This window comes from Zootoca vivipara, chromosome 2 (assembly GCF_965207765.1).
Source record: "Zootoca vivipara chromosome 2, rZooViv2.hap1.1, whole genome shotgun sequence".
Taxonomy (NCBI): Eukaryota; Metazoa; Chordata; class Lepidosauria; order Squamata; family Lacertidae; genus Zootoca; species Zootoca vivipara.
The window spans coordinates 85,374,927-85,392,184 of NC_142584.1; the positions used below are offsets into that span (position 1 = coordinate 85,374,927).

Below are 17,258 nucleotides of genomic sequence, written 5' to 3' on the forward strand. Positions count from 1 at the left end.
GATGCTGCATGTTTTCGCTTCCACTGCATACAGTACCTCTGTTTTGCTTTGTTTTTATTCCGGGGATTAGAAAATTTGTTAGCTCATTTTATTAAGTCAGATTGATTATTAACACCCATAGCCTTGGCAGAACTCACTTATTTCATTTGGGCAAAAAGGTATAATGTAGACCATCAATTTGTTAGCCTATCCCTCCTCCCCGCTTTCTTCCTCAAGGGCAAAAGCTTAATTTGAGCTTAAACAGACCAGGCTCCTCCACTGTATTTCCCCCAGCTTCAAAGGGAGCCACTGAAAGCTTCAGAGGGGAGAGAGAAGTTTGACAGCTCATGGGGCTTTCCCCTTCTTGCTCCACATTATGCATTTCAGCTTCACAAAGGATTCCCTCTGCAGGAGAGTCGAGTGCTAAAGCAGGTTATATATCTTAGAGTGCAAAATCAAGAGGGGGTTAGCAAAGAGTGAGCGTGGGGGGAAATCAAGCAGACAGCTGATTAACAGACTTGCATTTATGACAGTTTAATAATAGAGCTGTCACAATAGGAGAGATTTACTAATTGCAGAGTCTTTTCCTTTCAGGTCCCCATCACATTACCATTTAAATCCCTAGGCAACTTTCCCTAAACACCTCCTTTTTAAAAAAAGGAGGGAGAAAGTACCTTCAGTTCTTATTCAGCTAAATATAATGCATGCAAGCATTAGCAGTGAAAATGGGACTTTTGCTAAGAACAGAGGGTTTTTTTTTTTATATTAAGAACAAAAGAAGGGCCCTGCCGGATTAGCCAAAAGGCCCATCTAATCCAGCATCCTGTTCACACAGTGGCCAACCAGAAGCATGGACCATTCTTTGTGGGCCCTGCCTACAACCTGGGTATGTGGCAGCCTGCCCCAGACCCCTCTGCTAGGGCTATCCAGGTGCCACACCTTAGTGCAGGGGTCAGCAAACTTTTTCAGCAGGGGGCCGGTCCACTGTCCCTCAGACCTTGTGGGGGGCCGGACTATATTTTGAAAAAGAATATGAACGAATTCCTATGCCCCACAAAAAAGCCAGAGATGCATTTTAAATAAAAGAACACATACTACTCATGTAAAAACATGCTGATTTTCGGCCCGTCCGCGGGCCGGATTTAGAAAGCGATCGGGCCGGATTTAGAAGGCGATTGGGCCGCATCCGGCCCCCGGGCCTTAGTTTGGAAACCCCCTGCCTTAGTGGATCCCAGGCTAAGGAAACTGCCTGGTGTCTTCTCATGCCAGAATAGTAAATAGTTACAAGTGAATGCACATCCTTGCTATTGGGAAGGTGAGAAAACTTCTAAGCACAAGGCCAATTAAGGTACGAGTAAAATTATTTCCCAGCTCCGAGAACTGGTGATCAACAGTTGTCCACAGCAACAACAACTGAAAACCTAGAAGAAGGGTGGGTGGGAAGATGGTGACAGCAAAGTGATGCTGACGCTGCAGGCCGAGCAGTCAAATAGCCCAGGAACAGACCAGACAGAGCAAGTTTTCCCTCATGCAGAAGTGCTGCCCACCAGGGCCTACCAGCACTTCAACCAGCCAACCAATCCTAGTGGCTTTCTGGGCGATGATGATGATGCCTGCCAAATTGGAACCATGATTCATCCCAGGTGACCACCACACCAAACCACAAAGCAGGCACACTGTGCAATGGTAACAAGTTATAGCTTTCCAGAGAATGGCTCCCTGAAAAAGCAGGCGCACTGTGGCATGATTGAGAGAATGGAAGAGATCTGTGCACCAACACAAAAGGGGCATTCGCTGTGCCTGCTGTATCAGCTCTTAAAATACAGGTTACAAACACCTCGGGTTACAAACACTTCGGGTTACAGACTCAGCTAACCTGGAAGTAGTACCTTGGGTTAAGAACTTTGCCCCAGGATGAAAACAGAAATCATGCGGCGGCAGCGGGAGGCTCCATTAGCTAAAGTGGTTACTCAGGTTAAGAACGGACCTCCAAAATGAATTAAATTTGTAACCAGATTAAACCTTGAAATTACACACTTCAGACTTCTGCTAGTCATGAGGAGGGACAAGGCACTTCAGACCTAGTCCTCTGGCCATTAAAAATCCTCTACTGTCAGGTTTATTACCATGTACTGCTAGCCTTACCATAAATAATCCAACTGGAAAGTGGTGTGTGTGTGTGTGTGTGTTTGCAGCTATGATCTAGCATCCTTCTAGAGTATGAAGACCAAGGAAGACCAGCAAAGACTGGTAGTAATCAGAGAAGGAGGAGGAGGAGGAGGAGGAGGAGGAGGAGGAGAGTTTGGATTTGATATCCTGCTTTATCACTACCCGAAGGAGTCTCAAAGCGGCTAACATTCTCCTTTCCCTTCCTCCCCCACAACAAACACTCTGTGAGGTGAGTGGGGCTGAGAGACTTCAAAGAAGTGTGACTAGCCCAAGGTCACCCAGCAGCTGCATGTGGAGGAGCGGAGACGCGAACCCAGTTCACCAGTTTAGGAGTCTACCGCTCTTAACCACTACACCACACTGGCTCTCAGTGAAGAAATCACGGTAGGGTGAATATAGTCAGATGGGAAATGTGGAACAAATTTTAGTAGAGATTATTCTTAGGAAGCTCTACAGTTAGGGCCAGTCATATCAATACCTGTATGTGGTTTTAAAACAACCCCTGCATTTCTGTTAAATACAATGTGAACAAGCAGTTGGCTGCACCTATACCATACATTGTCCAGCCTGTCAGTGCTCATGAGCAGAGCTAGGTATGCTTTAGCCATAAATATGTGTTCCGTATCATTCTTTGCCATCCTGGTACTTTTGCCAGATGTTTGGACTGCAACTCCCATCAGTGCCAGTGCTAGCTGGGTTTGTGGACCAAAACATTTGGAGGGTGCCAGATAGGTGAAGACTGAACCAGACACCGAAAATCTCTATAAACTTTCAGGCAACTTCTATAGTGTACAAGAGGAACTTAACTTCGCTTGCACTGTACAGCTGTACAGAAATTTGGTGTTTTTCAAGCCAAGCTCTGAAAGGAAGTGTCACGTGAAAAACGATGCAGCCCAAGTGGGAGATAATACTGCTCAAAAGCTCTCCACTGAAATTATAAGGGAGATTAAGATTAGCATTTTAACAGGGATAGGTAGAAATACTGAACATTTTAATTAACAACTGTCCATTTTCTCCAAGTTAATTTTTACCTTGAGTTCATTGGCAAATAAGGATTCTTTAGCCACACTGCCCTTCTTACGCAAGTGGATTAACGCTTCAGCTTTAAAGCAGGTTCTATTCCCAAAATGCTATTAAACCCTTATTTCCTCCTCCCCCAGCTCCTACTTTCTAATAGATTAGCATCCAGCTGATCAAAAACTGAATAATTACAGTGCGGCAAGAAGGTTAATGGCAAGATACATCCACTGTCACCTCATTAGAAGAAGAAATCTGAAATGTTCATCTGTTTATTATGCCTGATTAGCACCGATGCACCAGAGACCAGTTTGGCAGTCTGGCAGCTAGATTAGTTGGAGCACAGCTATCTGCAAGCATTGCACACACCAAGCAACCAAATTTAGACCTCCCCAATCGAAGTGAAGCCATGATGGTTATCAGAGAAGTGATTCAATGGCAGGTCTAAAAGGCTATAAACAGCAAACCTTGGGTATTGCTAGGAATGAAGTTCTGGAGGCCATACTTTCCTGTTTTAATCAGATTTGCCCAGATTTATCCAAGATCTTCCTTCAGAGCCAATGTGAAAGAAAGGCTTCAGCCATACAAAGGCTATGTACATATTAATAGCTTAAAATGCAGCAAGATTGTCCCCTCGCCTCCACATTGCATTTCAAGACACATTTGCACAGTGTTGTACACAAATGACCGATTTTGTTCCTGCAACCCCCGCCCCCCCCCTTGAACTACCTGGTTCATTGCACATATCTTCCTTCAGAGCCAATGTGGAAGGCTTCCTCCACTCCAAGTCTATGTGCAGATTAGCAGCTCAGAGGATAGATTCAAAGCCTCATGAGTGAGCAAATGGCATACTGAAATATCATTTGGGAAGGTGCCTGTTGCCTGCCAGCAGCATATCCCAGATTCAGTGCCCTGTTCTGCCCTGCCGCGTCCAATAGACTTCTCATTTCCAGACGCCAGGAGCTCCATGCTCGTCTTTGCTCTGTGATAAGGAGATGCAGGGGTGGAATATGCACATATGCCAAGGTTCATTTGGGCCTAGACGGACCAAGTAAGCAGACTTCAGCTGAGATTAACTGTGGCAGCCGGAGTTAAAAGGTGACAGTAGCAGAAGACCCAATTGCAGAACAAACCAAATGGGGTGGGAAGGATCTCTCTATTGCATCTTCTATCCTAGCCACGCCATACCAACATTCAGCGAAAGAAGGTAAGAGAAACCATTTAGTTATTTGGTGCACAAGAGCCAAATTCAGTTTCCCATTTAGGAGCTAGAATGGGGCAGGACCCACTGAAGAGCTGTTGCATCTTACTCTGCTATGCTGCATTCAATAACAAATTTCACTTAAAATACAAGTAGGAACTAGGGTTCCTTGAGGAATTTGATTTATGTGAATTCTGATACAAATTGACTTGATCTGTATCTCCCAGACTAAATGTGTCCATCAGAACTCAGTTATCCACCAGATTTTGCAAAATAAATTGCTTAATATTACATTTTCCATTCTGAAGGAAATCAGCCCTGAGTGCTCACTGGAAGGACAGATCCTGAAGCTGAGGCTCCAATACTTTGGCCACCTCATGAGAAGAGAAGACTCCCTGGAAAAGACCCTGATGTTGGGAAAGATGGAGGGCACTAGGAGAAGGGGACGACAGAGGATGAGATGGTTGGACAGTGTTCTCAAAGCTACGAACATGAGTCTGACCAAACTGTGGGAGACAGTGGGAGATAGGAGTGCCTGGCGTGCTCTGGTCCATGGGGTCACGAAGAGTCGAACACGACTAAACGGCTAAACAACAACAACAATATTACATATACCAAAAAAAATGTGTATTTTCAGCGGGGGGGGGGGGATATTTAGAAATACACTTGAACGGCAAATGTTTGTTTAAATGTGGAATTTTGTTCAGATCATGGGGGTGGGGGGAAAGCATGATGGGACAGACTTATATCTGAAAGCAACTGGAACTAGGAACAGACTTGATTAGTCAATTCCTATTAGGCACTAAATAACCTAACAGATTACAAGGCAGGCTCAAGAGCTCCCCTCTGGCAAACCTTGATTGTGGCAGGATGTAGATGATCAGCTCATTCTACATGAAAATGTCTGGCAGTGACCATGGGCCACTCTCCATATATTATCTGACACTATCTGCAAGCAACACATGGATGTCACAATAAGCAACTTCATTGCAGCTTTTACAAAATGCACAGGAGCTTTATCAATATCTTTTAAAAACAACCCAGATTGTCATTAGCACCAAAACTATCTAGCATCTATGCTCTTGTATAAACAACAACAAAGCTTTAATAGAACAAAAAAAACCTGAGAAAGCAGACAAGGGGAAACCAGTAAGAACATTAATGAAATTGAGAAATGAACTAGCAGCATAGGAGGTTCAAAGAAGCTGAACTGGCAGAGTAATTTTCCATGGTTTTCCTAAGACAATTATGCTCCCACTTAGCATAAACAGAGCGCCCTGTTTTAGTTAGCAGCCATTCAACAGATAGCTGCAGACTTTGCCCAGCTGTTTCATCGTGGATATATCAGAGTGGAAGTGTGCAGTTCAGCTGCAAGCCCCAGCGGTCAATAAGGATTATGCATTATGTTCCCACAGGAACAAGAAGGTGTACACACTAGGAGAATCAGTTGGCATATTTGAAAAAAAACAAACCCCAAAAGCCTGAATTTTAGCCAGCACTTAATTGTTCTATGCAAATTTCACTCAGGAGAATAAAGCTGCTTTTTGGGGGGCCAACACAGCGTTTGGCTGTTGCTATATCCCTTCTTATAGAAGCTCCAGGTAATAGCTGGCGGATTCCCTGGAAATTAAAGAACCTGGAGAAGCTATATGACAACTCTGCCCTCTTGTGACTATTAGGGTTTAAACAAAAGAACGAAATGAGGAGAACACTGTGAATAAGCTAAAAAGGGGAGACATCTGGGTACTAGTGAAATCTAAGGAGTGGATTCAGGTCTCTGGCCCCAGTAGATATCCCTTAACTGGGAAGGAAGGCTGCTAGGGACTGAAGTCCAACCAGGCTCTCTTAATAGGAATAAGCAAGCACTGCAACTAGAACTACCATCTACCACCAGGGTACAGGCTGGAGAAACAGAGATTGCCAAAGATTGCCATTGTTCTTTCCCCAGACCCACTTCCCCCTTCCCTTCTATGAGAGATGTTATTTCTCATGGGAGAAATTGAGGGTTAGGGGAAATTCTCTCAAAGTTCCCTTCACAGATGGATGCCATCTGTTGAAGTGGAGAAGGAGCATCCTGAAGAATTTGAGAAGATGAGTACTATCTGCAAATTTGAGTATGAAGTAACTAGTGGTCTTTGCCAACTTCCATTTTTGAATCATTTTCTGTAATATAAGGCAAGAATCAATCAGAAACTGGAGTTTAAAAGTGAACGAGTTCCAGAATAGAGGCTCTATGCACACCTGTCTCTCATTATCTTTACTGTTAATAACCCTTACATCTTCAGACTATTAACGCATTTGTCTGAAATCCTTCAAACTGGGCTCAAGCTGTTGCAATTCAGTCTGAATCTATAAAAAAGGGTGACCAGTTCTCTCATAAAGATTTGGTATCATTAATAAGGCCCAGTTCCCGATATCTTAATTGTCTCTTGAGCTCACAATCCTAAGAAGGATCAGAAACAATATGGTCTGCAGCTTACTCTCCATGAACTTTAGCAATTTACCATGGTATAGTTAAAAGGCCTAACAGATAGGCTGGGACATTGTAGAATCTTTCCCCAGGAAGGTACACATTGGAGGGCATTGCTGTGTAACTTGATTGTAAGTTAGGTAAAGAGGTGTCTGTGTTAGCCAATTAACCAATTTGATAAACAAGTTTAAATAGCCCTGCAACTTTTTTTTTTAAAAAAAGACAAAAATGAGTGTCATATTTATCTCAGCCATATATAAAAAGATCACTGCAGATGGTGACAGCAGTCACAAAATTAAAAGACGCCTGCTTCTTGGGAGAAAAGCAATGACAAACCTAGACAGCATCTTAAAAAGCAGAGACATCACCTTGCCGACAAAGGTCCGTATAGTTAAAGCTATGGTTTTCCCAGTAGTGATGTATGGAAGTGAGAGTTGGACCATAAAGAAGGCTGATCGCCGAAGAATTGATGCTTTTGAATTATGGTGTTGGAGGAGACTCTTGAGAGTCCTATGGACTGCAAGAAGATCAAACCTATCCATTCTGAAGGAAATCAGCCCCGAGTGCTCACTGGAAGGACAGATCGTGAAGCTGAGGCTCCAATACTTTGGCCACCTCATGAGAAGAGAAGACTCCCTGGAAAAGACCCTGATGTTGGGAAAGATTGAGGGCACTAGGAGAAGGGGACGACAGAGGACGAGATGGTTGGACAGTGTTCTCGAAGCTACGAACATGAGTTTGACCAAACTGCGGGAGGCAGTGGAAGACAGGAGTGCCTGGCGTGCTATGGTCCATGGGGTCACGAAGAGCTGGACATGACTAAACGACGAAACAACAACAACAACAAAACCATGCCCATAATAGTTTATAAAAACCAGTAGCAAAATGGCCCTCTCAGTGATTCTATCTGGGAAAGGAAACCCTCCATGGGACGCCCCCCCCCGGCAAATGGTAAAATATGAGGACCAGGAAGAGAGTTTTTCCTCTTAGACAGCTGACCTGTGGAAGAGAGCGCTTATGGAATTGTCCTCCTCCCTCACCTGTGTCAGTGGTGATTCTGGCTGCATTCTCCCTCCAAAAGGCAAAGCTCTCTCTCTCCCCCCGCCCAAATATTTGGGTATAGAGCCGTGACAATGTTCAGGTCAAGAGTGCAAGTCTACTATTGCCTGCCATACATTTATTTCCCCAGACCCATTTCCCTCTTCCCTTCTATAAGATATGTTATTTCTCATGGGAGGAATTGTGGGATAGAGGAAAATCTCTCAAAATTCCCGTCACAGATGGATGCTATCCAGTCAAGTGGGGGAAAGAGCATCCTGAAGAAGATGCGTACCATCTGCATAGCTGCCAAGTTTTCACTTTTCTCTTGAGGAAGCCTATTCAGCATAATGGAATTTCCCTTAAAAAAGGGGAGAACTTGGCAGCTATGACCATCTGCAAGTTTCTCCTCCCACCAACCTCCCCACAAAACAATGAAAGAAGATGGCTTGCATTAGTCATTCATTCATATCCCTAGCCAAAATGTTATTCCCAAATACATCTCTGATCTGGCAGCCTATGATAGAAAGTGATTCTTAATTCTTCCATGTTTTGCTTTCGTTGCAGTACTTCATGCACCACTAGGGAGCAGCATATGCCTTCAGCTGGAAATAAAGTGGTCTATTCTACTGAGTACTTATTAAAATGGCTAATGTTATTATACTGGAGATTAGATTTATTCTAGTTTTTAGACCCACACACAGACATGCAGCAGTCTCAGTTAGCCTTGGTAAAGAAAGAGGAACTCCTGATGAGCAAGAGGGAGCCGAAGAGCCTTTGGGTACGCATTATACACATGAAAGGAGGTGAAAATGAATGTGACCTGAGCAGCCATCTTATACGAGCTCAAATAGGTCACTGGGTAAAATGTTAAGTTCAAGAAGGAAAACCAAGCAAAAGGAATAATGAGCGCTAATTTCTCCTAATGTACACCTATTTGCAAAGCAATTCTGAAATATACTCGGAGTCGAGAGTGAATTTCATGCTCTTTATTCAGCTCTTAGTCATCAAGGAGAAGAGAAGAATGCCCTTTTCCCAAAACCATCTGCTTATATACATTATTTACACAATGGGCTTTGCGTGATTGGCTACTTCAGGGCTACACCTGTGGGCCAATCAGTTTGTGGATTCACTTCTGCCAGCCGCCTGATTGGCTGCTCCTTCAGAATGTGTGCATAGCGGCACAAGGCATTTTCTTCCAAGTTGTTTCTGGGCAGAAAAAAAAATCTATCCCACAACCACCAAGATTATATCCAGAAAATGTCAAGAGTGTAGTTTTGCCACCTCAAACTTAAATGCCTCTCCCACCTCAAACTTAAACCACTCTTCCACTGAAAATAAGCAAGACTTGAAGAGTGCTACACTATCCGGATTTTGTCCTTACTCCCGTTTCTCTACATGGTGTTTATATCAATATATAATAAGAATATTTTGGGGAAAATAAGTAGCGGTCATTTCTTCACCTTATTTTTTAAAGCTATTTTGTTTTACACCTTTTGGCCACTCAAAAAGGCAACTGAGTACCTTCTATTCACCAAGTACGATTAAAAAAATCTTCAGTTCCAACTACACACTCTTCATCCCAAGCATTTAATTAGTATGCCATTACACACAATGTTTATAGCCTCCCTCACTGCACCTGCAAAACCATTATTATCAAGACTGCCTTCTTGGGAAGGTGGCCATTGCAACCACACTTCAAAATAATTACCGGTACTCTTATTCAACTTTTGCATGGCTGATGCCAACAATTCGTAGACAATGAAATATACACACACTATGGTTTGGCCTGAGAGATATTACAGAATGTTCTGTTGGTTATGAGAAACCATGAGAATTAAATCTTTGAAGCCTGCCCTTAAAATGGAGGTTGGCCACAGCAGAGCACTGGAAACCTCAGGCACACATTCCAATGTCCTTAGTAATTAATAAAATAATAATAATATAATAATAATAATAATAATAATAATAATAATAATAATAATAATAATTTATTATTTATACTTTGCCCATCTGGCTGGGTTTCCCCAGCCACTCTGGGCGGCTTCCAACAGAAAAATAAAACACAGTAATCTATTAAACATTAAAAGCCTCCCTGAACAGGGCTGCTTTCAGATATCTTCTAAGGACCTTCATCCCATCCCTTAGGAAGGACCTTCATCCCAAGATCCATTGATACACACTTCTCTAGCCTTCTACAATTGACAAGAGAAAGTAAAGGGCAAGCCATTACTGTAATGCATCTCTAATTATTATCCTTGAGAGCTACAGCATGGGCGCCTTCTGGATATAGTTTATTCTGACTTTTCAAGTGGTGCCCAAGACTGATTCACGATACATGCCATGTCACAATTTGACTAGAGAGACCTGGGATTCACATATGACATTACTGTGATCTAATTTTGTTGCTACCTGGGAGTACATAAGTGCCATTGACCTATGTAGGAAAGCCATCACAGGAAAGAAGCATCCAGCCCCTGCTTGATCGTTTGTCTTCTTCTCTAGTTTCCTCAGTGCTAACCAGTCACAAGAATAGTAAAACTTGAAAGCCTTGTTACTATCTCAATCACTTGGTAAAGCAAGTACGCTGGGGCTCCAGCAGATGATATGATTACTGCTTCTGTAAAAGGGGGGGGGGAGGAAGAGTCCTGAAGCTACACCGCCCCCCGCTTCTGGTCCACTGCATTGTTGTAGGACAGTTTGCCTGTCTTTTAAAAATAGATGTCCAAGACCATTAAATATAAAAGTAACTACATAAATTAGCACTGTCTCAGGCCTGTCAAACTCAATAACTCTTGACAAACATAGCTTTCCATCTAATTAATTTTGCCAGGAAAAAGGAAGAAATTAAGACCGCAAAAAGCCATTGGAGATTTAAACGCAGCTTCTCCTCTTTTCTCTCTGGCTATGGAATTTTCTCCCACCCATAAGGCATCCTTTGTCTTCCAGCATCAACAATCACTTTGTAGTATTCTCAGACTAAGTCAGAAGCAGAGGGTTCCCCCCCCCCCCAATTAGACAATAGACCCCACACTCTCTCACACATACACACCTTGCCCAACAACTCAAAAGATGGCAATTAGATTCTCCATTAATTTAGAATGAAATAATTTAGGGTAGTTGAAGAGCTACCCTAAATGGAAAAGCATACTGTACCATAAAAATATAACAGATGAAAAACTAGGGACATTGATTTTAAAATCAATCTTCTCAAATCAAGGATTCTTGTCTGTTGTAGTCATTCACTTTGCAGTAGCCTGTTCTGCTTTGTTGTTGTTTTAAAAAATAAGGCGTTCATCCTATAGTGTTAACAATTCACAAAATAAGCCTCACAACCATGTGAAATATCAGTTGTGCATTCATATATGTGCATTAAACAACACACCACCTACTGCCTACAACCAGAAAGATAATTTCTAAAGGTCCTGAAGATGGTGCTGACTGAATGTTGGCAGGCAGACAAAACATTTCAAATGGAGAAGTCCGGGATGCTTCTTTTGCTGTAGGACCAGAATTCACAACCTACCTCCTTGGGTGACAAGACACTCATGACCTACAGATGACAAAGGAATTGGTGGCATCCGTTTGCCTCAGGAGACAATCGAGTGCATCTTGAGTGTGTGTGTGAAATCAAACCACTGGAGAATCACAGTGCCTGCTGTGGCTGCAGACACCAGTAACTGCAACTGCTGCCTCCCATGTTTTTGCTGTTATAGCAGCACAGAAGCGAAAGCCTGTGAAGTGGATATGGAGGTCCTGGGCTGCCCAGACAACAACAAATACAGATGACAAAGAAATACAGATCAGATGATGATGTTGGCACCAAAATTGTGTGTTGGGCAGTGCATGCTGTGGCATTTTGACAACTAATTTAGGTTCCACTTAAGCATTATTTCTAACCCCCTTATGTTACCAGGATGATAAAATCTCTATGGCACAGTTCTAGCGGAATGAGCCTATAAAAGGGTTTTTCCTAGCTCTGGTGACCTGTGTGTGTGTGTGTTTTCAAGATGTCGTTGGACTCCCAGCTTCCTTCAGCCCCAGGAGGCATATTAGCCAGGCTGTACGCATAGGTGCCTGCAACAGTTTTCATGATCCCAATGACTCTTTCCCCAGCTGTCGTGATCACAGGAAATAGCTCTGGGTGTATCTGTGTACAGGAGGAGTCAGAGTATCACTTCTCCCATGAGATCACAGGTGTGTGCAAATAGCCGAAAGAGGGCTGCAGCTGCTTGCTACGTAGAGAAACTGTTTGAACAAGCCCTTTTTTACTGATGTGAGCAAAACACGAAGCCTCATTTGTGCCATGTTAATTGCCCGAAGAAGTCTCCACGTGCTCACAGGACAGCAAGGCTGCACCCCAAGTCCTGCCACTGAGGCCACCAGGGTCTCTGCCGTGTCCCCTGATGCCAACACGCCGAGCTCTATTTATATAGGTTTCTCCGGATCATGAACTCTAAGCGCATGGGATTCCCCTGGGATATGGCTCTGCCCAACATGTGGAAGAGCGTGGAGGGCTTGCTGCATGACTAGTCCATCACTGCCCCTTACGTTATGTGGAAACATTTCATATGATTGATGTGTGAAAGGGGCTTTATTAACCCAAGCGTCCTTAACGGTAGAACTTGAGCCATTGAGAAGTACCTTCCCATAAGCAGTAGCTTACTTCCTTACCATATTGCTTGAGCCCCTTTGCCAAACCACTTCCAATTTCACAGTATTTTAAAATAGCTGAACCAAGAGGATGCCATGGTTTACTTTATATGCTTGCAGGGGATGTAAGCCACTTGTTTGTCCTCTCATTATTATTTGAAAAGGCAGCCTTTACCATCACTACAGGGAACAGGCCAGCAATAGACAAGAGTGTGGATGCTCTGGTATTGGAGATACTTAACAGGAATGTCCTTTATTCCTTTCCAATTAAAGTCACATCTCCCTTAAAACTCATCAAAGCACTATTTAATGTCAGCCTAAGGCACAGAGATCCATCAATACTTCCTTCTCAATACTATAGTTATAATTAATGTGTAAAGGGTGTGTGTCAAATTTGGTGTCACCCCGATAAAATTCAAGTAGATTCTCTTCTAAGTCACAGCTCTGTAAAGAGCTCCAGATGATCCAAAATACTTCATCAGCTTTATTTGGGCTCCTTTGCAGTGCATTTAGAGACCTAGCATTCAAGAAGACATTCATCCTCATAATGGACTCATTTAGCAAGCAGAGTCAATTTTCATTTGCAATTACAGGTAGGTAGCCGTGTTGGTCTGAGTCGAAGCAAAATAATAATAATAAAAAAATAGTCTAACTCTGAAAATCCACCTTCCTACCATTTTGCCATTGGGCAAGCAAGCTCTTTCTCAGCTTCTGTGCTGCCAACCCCAGCCAGATAAACACATTTCTATGATTTCTACAACATACATGCAAAGAACTTACACTGTATGGGGTGCCACAAAATGAAAAAGTATTTCAAAGGTTATCAGTGCTATCACAAGGCCTCCCATCCCAACTAAAGTTCAAGATTTCAATAGCAAACTTTAGTTTGGCACAAGAGTTCATGGCAAAAGCTTTCTTATCAGCAAGCTTCATAATGGGATCAATGAGAATATCTTAAGTTTCATGTACATCTTCAGGCAAATATATTGGTCTCGGTGAATTTGCTACAGGATGCAAGGGCAGCCTTGTCTCACACTATTCTCATCCTGCTGAATGAGACAAGTTGCCCAGGAGGAGAAACCACCACCAGTTCTCTGTATTAGATACAAGAAGACTGCCTAGTGCAGTGCCTACAGGATTACTCGGCACAGGCTCACTCCTTGCTCCTATGCTGCTCAGTGTGGGATTGATTAATTCCCAGATAGAACCACATGCTGGCAGGGATTCAACTAGAATCATAGAAGATTCAGTCTCTTCAACCTCTTACCCCAAAAAACCAAGACAGTTCTTTCTTTCTCCCAAGTAACAGGGTGGAAGAGCTCCTTACTCCATAAACAAGCACAGGAAACAAAGTTAGTTTAAAAACAAGCCAACTTCAAACCATATATTGATGTTGTGTTTAGATATAATTATGGAACTGTACAGTTCGAAGAAACCATGAGGGTTACCTAGTTAATCCCCTGCGTTGCAGAAATCTTTTGCCCAATGGAAATAGCCCAAGATCAAGAGTCTCATGCTCTACCGACTGAGCTATCTCTACTTCGTAGTTAGTGTCCTAGACCTAGTTTAGTTTTATGTGAATGAGCCTCAATGTCCTCTTGGCCTTCCGCATCTCCTACAGCCAACTTCAAACACTTCATTAATACAGCTTGTTTGTGAAACAAACCATAGTTAATGTTAAGCTACAATCTCCAAACACAACAAGGAATAAAGCCTTTGGTTCTATTTCCTGGCATTACGAAGCAGAAGCAGCAATACCACTTCGCCTTATTGAAGTTAATTAGTTGCTTAGCCAGGGCATGCAAACAATTAATCGTAGGTGGATAGCTTGCCAGACTGCTAACCTGTGGCACATCATGATGAGACGAGAGCCAGTCACGTACAAACAACGTAACACACCAGTCCATAGTTAATTCTTTGTTTACAAGGGTGCTTCATCTTTGAAATGGGTAAGGTTTGTACATTTTGTGGTAGCAAGGGACTGGCACGAGAAGTGTTTTAGTACGAATTATCTTCAGGATTTAAGCAAGCATGTATGGAGGGGAGAAGTGTACACAAATGAGATAGCTCAGCCACCTTCCTCCCCATCCCCTTCTGGAAAGTCTCCTGCAGTTCCGGATGCTACTAAACATTTTACAATCTTGGAAAAATCCATCTCTAGGAGTGCCAGAGGATTTGCTGTTGCAGACAAGTCACCCTGCAACACACAGAGGGCAATGTGAATGGGAGTGAAATTGGTGCATTCGTGCATGTTTTTCCCTCCTTGTACATTTACCTAATCCCTGTTCAGAATGCCTGGATATGGCTGAAATGCTGTTGCCTCAAGGCAAACCAAGTTGCAGCATGGCTTCTCAAACATACCATCCCCTGCACTCCCGCCAACACATGAACTATACATTTTGTCTCTTTCCATATGAACAACAATTTGTGTCATGCAGCCTCAAGACCTTTTTACGGAGTCTAATGTTCCTGTCTGCAGTTTTTACAAAGCCATTGCTCTACACCTCCCTGGGAGAGTCAGCGATGCTACAAGGAAAATGAGAGCCAAGAGCGTCTTAGAACTCTGAAGAAAGGCTGTATTATTTAGGCAGTAAATTCTGAGAAAGTTATGGAGCACATTAACACATAATTATGCAAGTCACTCCAATGATTGGATAGTCAAGTGACAGGTGCAATAATTCTTAACCTCTAGAAAGAAGAGCAACCTTTCATTTTTATGGGGGAATTGATGGATTGCTTACCACTCAGATATTCTCATGAACAGAAAATAAAAGAGTATCCCTTTTTAAAAAGGCATCACAGGCATTTCCAGCACAGAAAAAACCCACCATTATTTTGTTTTAGAGAAGGTTCACTAACCCTGCCTCGATGGTGAATACATCCATAATTTGTGCCATAAAATACACACAATCACGGCAGTCAGGAAGTAATGGCAGTTGGAAGAAAAAGTTTCTGATCTTGCTTCGGTGCTTGAAGAGTAGTCAGATATACAAAAGGTAAGGAAATTATGCTTTCCCCATCTCTGGTTCTACATGCCAAGAAAACCCTCATCTGCTTGGTTTATAAACACCAGACTTCTCCTAAAGGTGCCTAAAGCTACAAAATGCCTAAAGGTGCAGGGTCGGTTTAAAGACCTTCAAAGGGAAGAAAAGGTAAAGCAGAGGCAGGCAATTACAACCTGTTTGCAAGTATTACTTGTTTTAAACAAATAATGACATTTTCTCTTGTGCCCAGTCCTATATATCCCTCCCCGATTCCCGTCTTCATCACCTTAAGCTCGAAATAGTTTCTAGATAACAGGTATTGGCTGCAGATCACAAGCACTATTACTCTAGGTCTCATTGAGATTGATGGGACTAAATAGGGGTTGCAAAACTGTACACTTTGGCTGCAATCTTGAAGCATACCAGAACAGTCTCTCACCAGTTTTAAAATCATTACTTCTGAGTAAACCGTTTAAGGGTTAGACTTACCATGTAGTCTTATGCATGCCCAAATAATATTTCTTTTCCTCAACCTCTCTCTCTCTCTCTCTCTCCCCACACACAAAACTAACCCTCATACGTATGTCTGATTTAGTTCAATGGGTACGTGGGCTTTAATTGTAGCTTTAGGCATTTTAGGCAGAGTAACACCCACTGACAATGACAAGCCTGCATTAAGAGTCCCTATATACCCACTAGAAGCAGACCCTTATTTACCAGGGGAACCATTTAGGGAAGGGTAGGAGACATTTGCCCCCCCCCCCCACTCACTGTTCTTAAGAACATGCACAGTTATTTCTCAGTTTGAGGTATAAAGAGAAAATGAGTACTATTAACACACACTGCAATGTTTCAATTTTAAAAACCCAGCAGGAAGTCTTTTAATATAGCTTCTCCACTTTTGACTAGAACCTGAAGAACCACCCCTTTCTCGTTAATAAGCTACCATTTTTACGAGACAACCAGCTTTCAATTTTTTCATGCTAGCCAATACACAGAAACATTCTTGTGTTCAGCCATGAAATACATAAAGAAGAGATTGTCAAGAGGAAAAAAACCACACACACACACACACCCATTTCACTAATATAGCAATTTCTCCCCCTTCCTCCTCTACCCGTACAGCTAATCATCTCAAGATGCAAAAAAGTTACATAGAAATTCAGGTAGTTTTTCCATCTACAACCATTAGGAGCCCACCAGATGTCTATAGTGATGAAAGAAAAGGACCCCCATGCTTGTTCATACAGCCTCAATGAGCTCTAATGACATGCTAATTTGCCATGCTCATCAAGAAGATATAAGCACCCTTGGTTTATCAAGACCTCAGGAGCGTATTATCCCATTACATACAGCCCTCCAGTATGAGGCTGCAGCACATTTTAAAAGCAAGTCTCAGGCAAAAGACTGAGCAGTTCATCCCATCCCTTCATTACAAAGGTGATTAAGTCAACAGAACAAAAAGAAAAGGGCCCATCGAAAGTGCAAATACCTCTGATTGCCCTCCACCGGAGGAAGGTCTGCAAGAAGTGCATGCTCTTTTTTTTCAGTCCCAGGGGAGGAAGCAACATCAGTCTGACCTGGCACGTTCCACCTTCACAGGACTTGGGTTACTTCAGCATCTCCCCCCCCCCCTCCCAAACTCAGGGCAGCCCTTCAGATTAGTTGGTCCAGCTCTACTGAAGTGCTAATCACCCATGTAAAGGACTAGAGCTCTCCCCTCCTCACTCCAACTCCCCAAACAAGC

The 17,258-nt window shown here is 42.8% G+C and overlaps 1 protein-coding gene across 5 annotated transcripts in view; it reads right to left on the bottom strand.

Annotated features, from left to right (window-relative positions):
* GRIP2 (glutamate receptor interacting protein 2) overlaps positions 1-17,258 on the bottom strand; it is a 202,295-nt gene that overhangs the window by 134,219 nt on the left and 50,818 nt on the right. Inside the window, exon 1 of one of the 5 annotated variants that reach the window (XM_035106513.3) lies at positions 17,004-17,248. The exons of the other annotated variants lie outside the window; for them this stretch is intronic. Within the exon in view, the coding sequence (XP_034962404.1) occupies positions 17,004-17,082 (79 nt within the window). The 5' untranslated portion in view covers positions 17,083-17,248. Of the gene's footprint in view, positions 1-17,003; positions 17,249-17,258 lie in introns of those variants that run through there. 5 annotated transcript variants of the gene reach the window in all.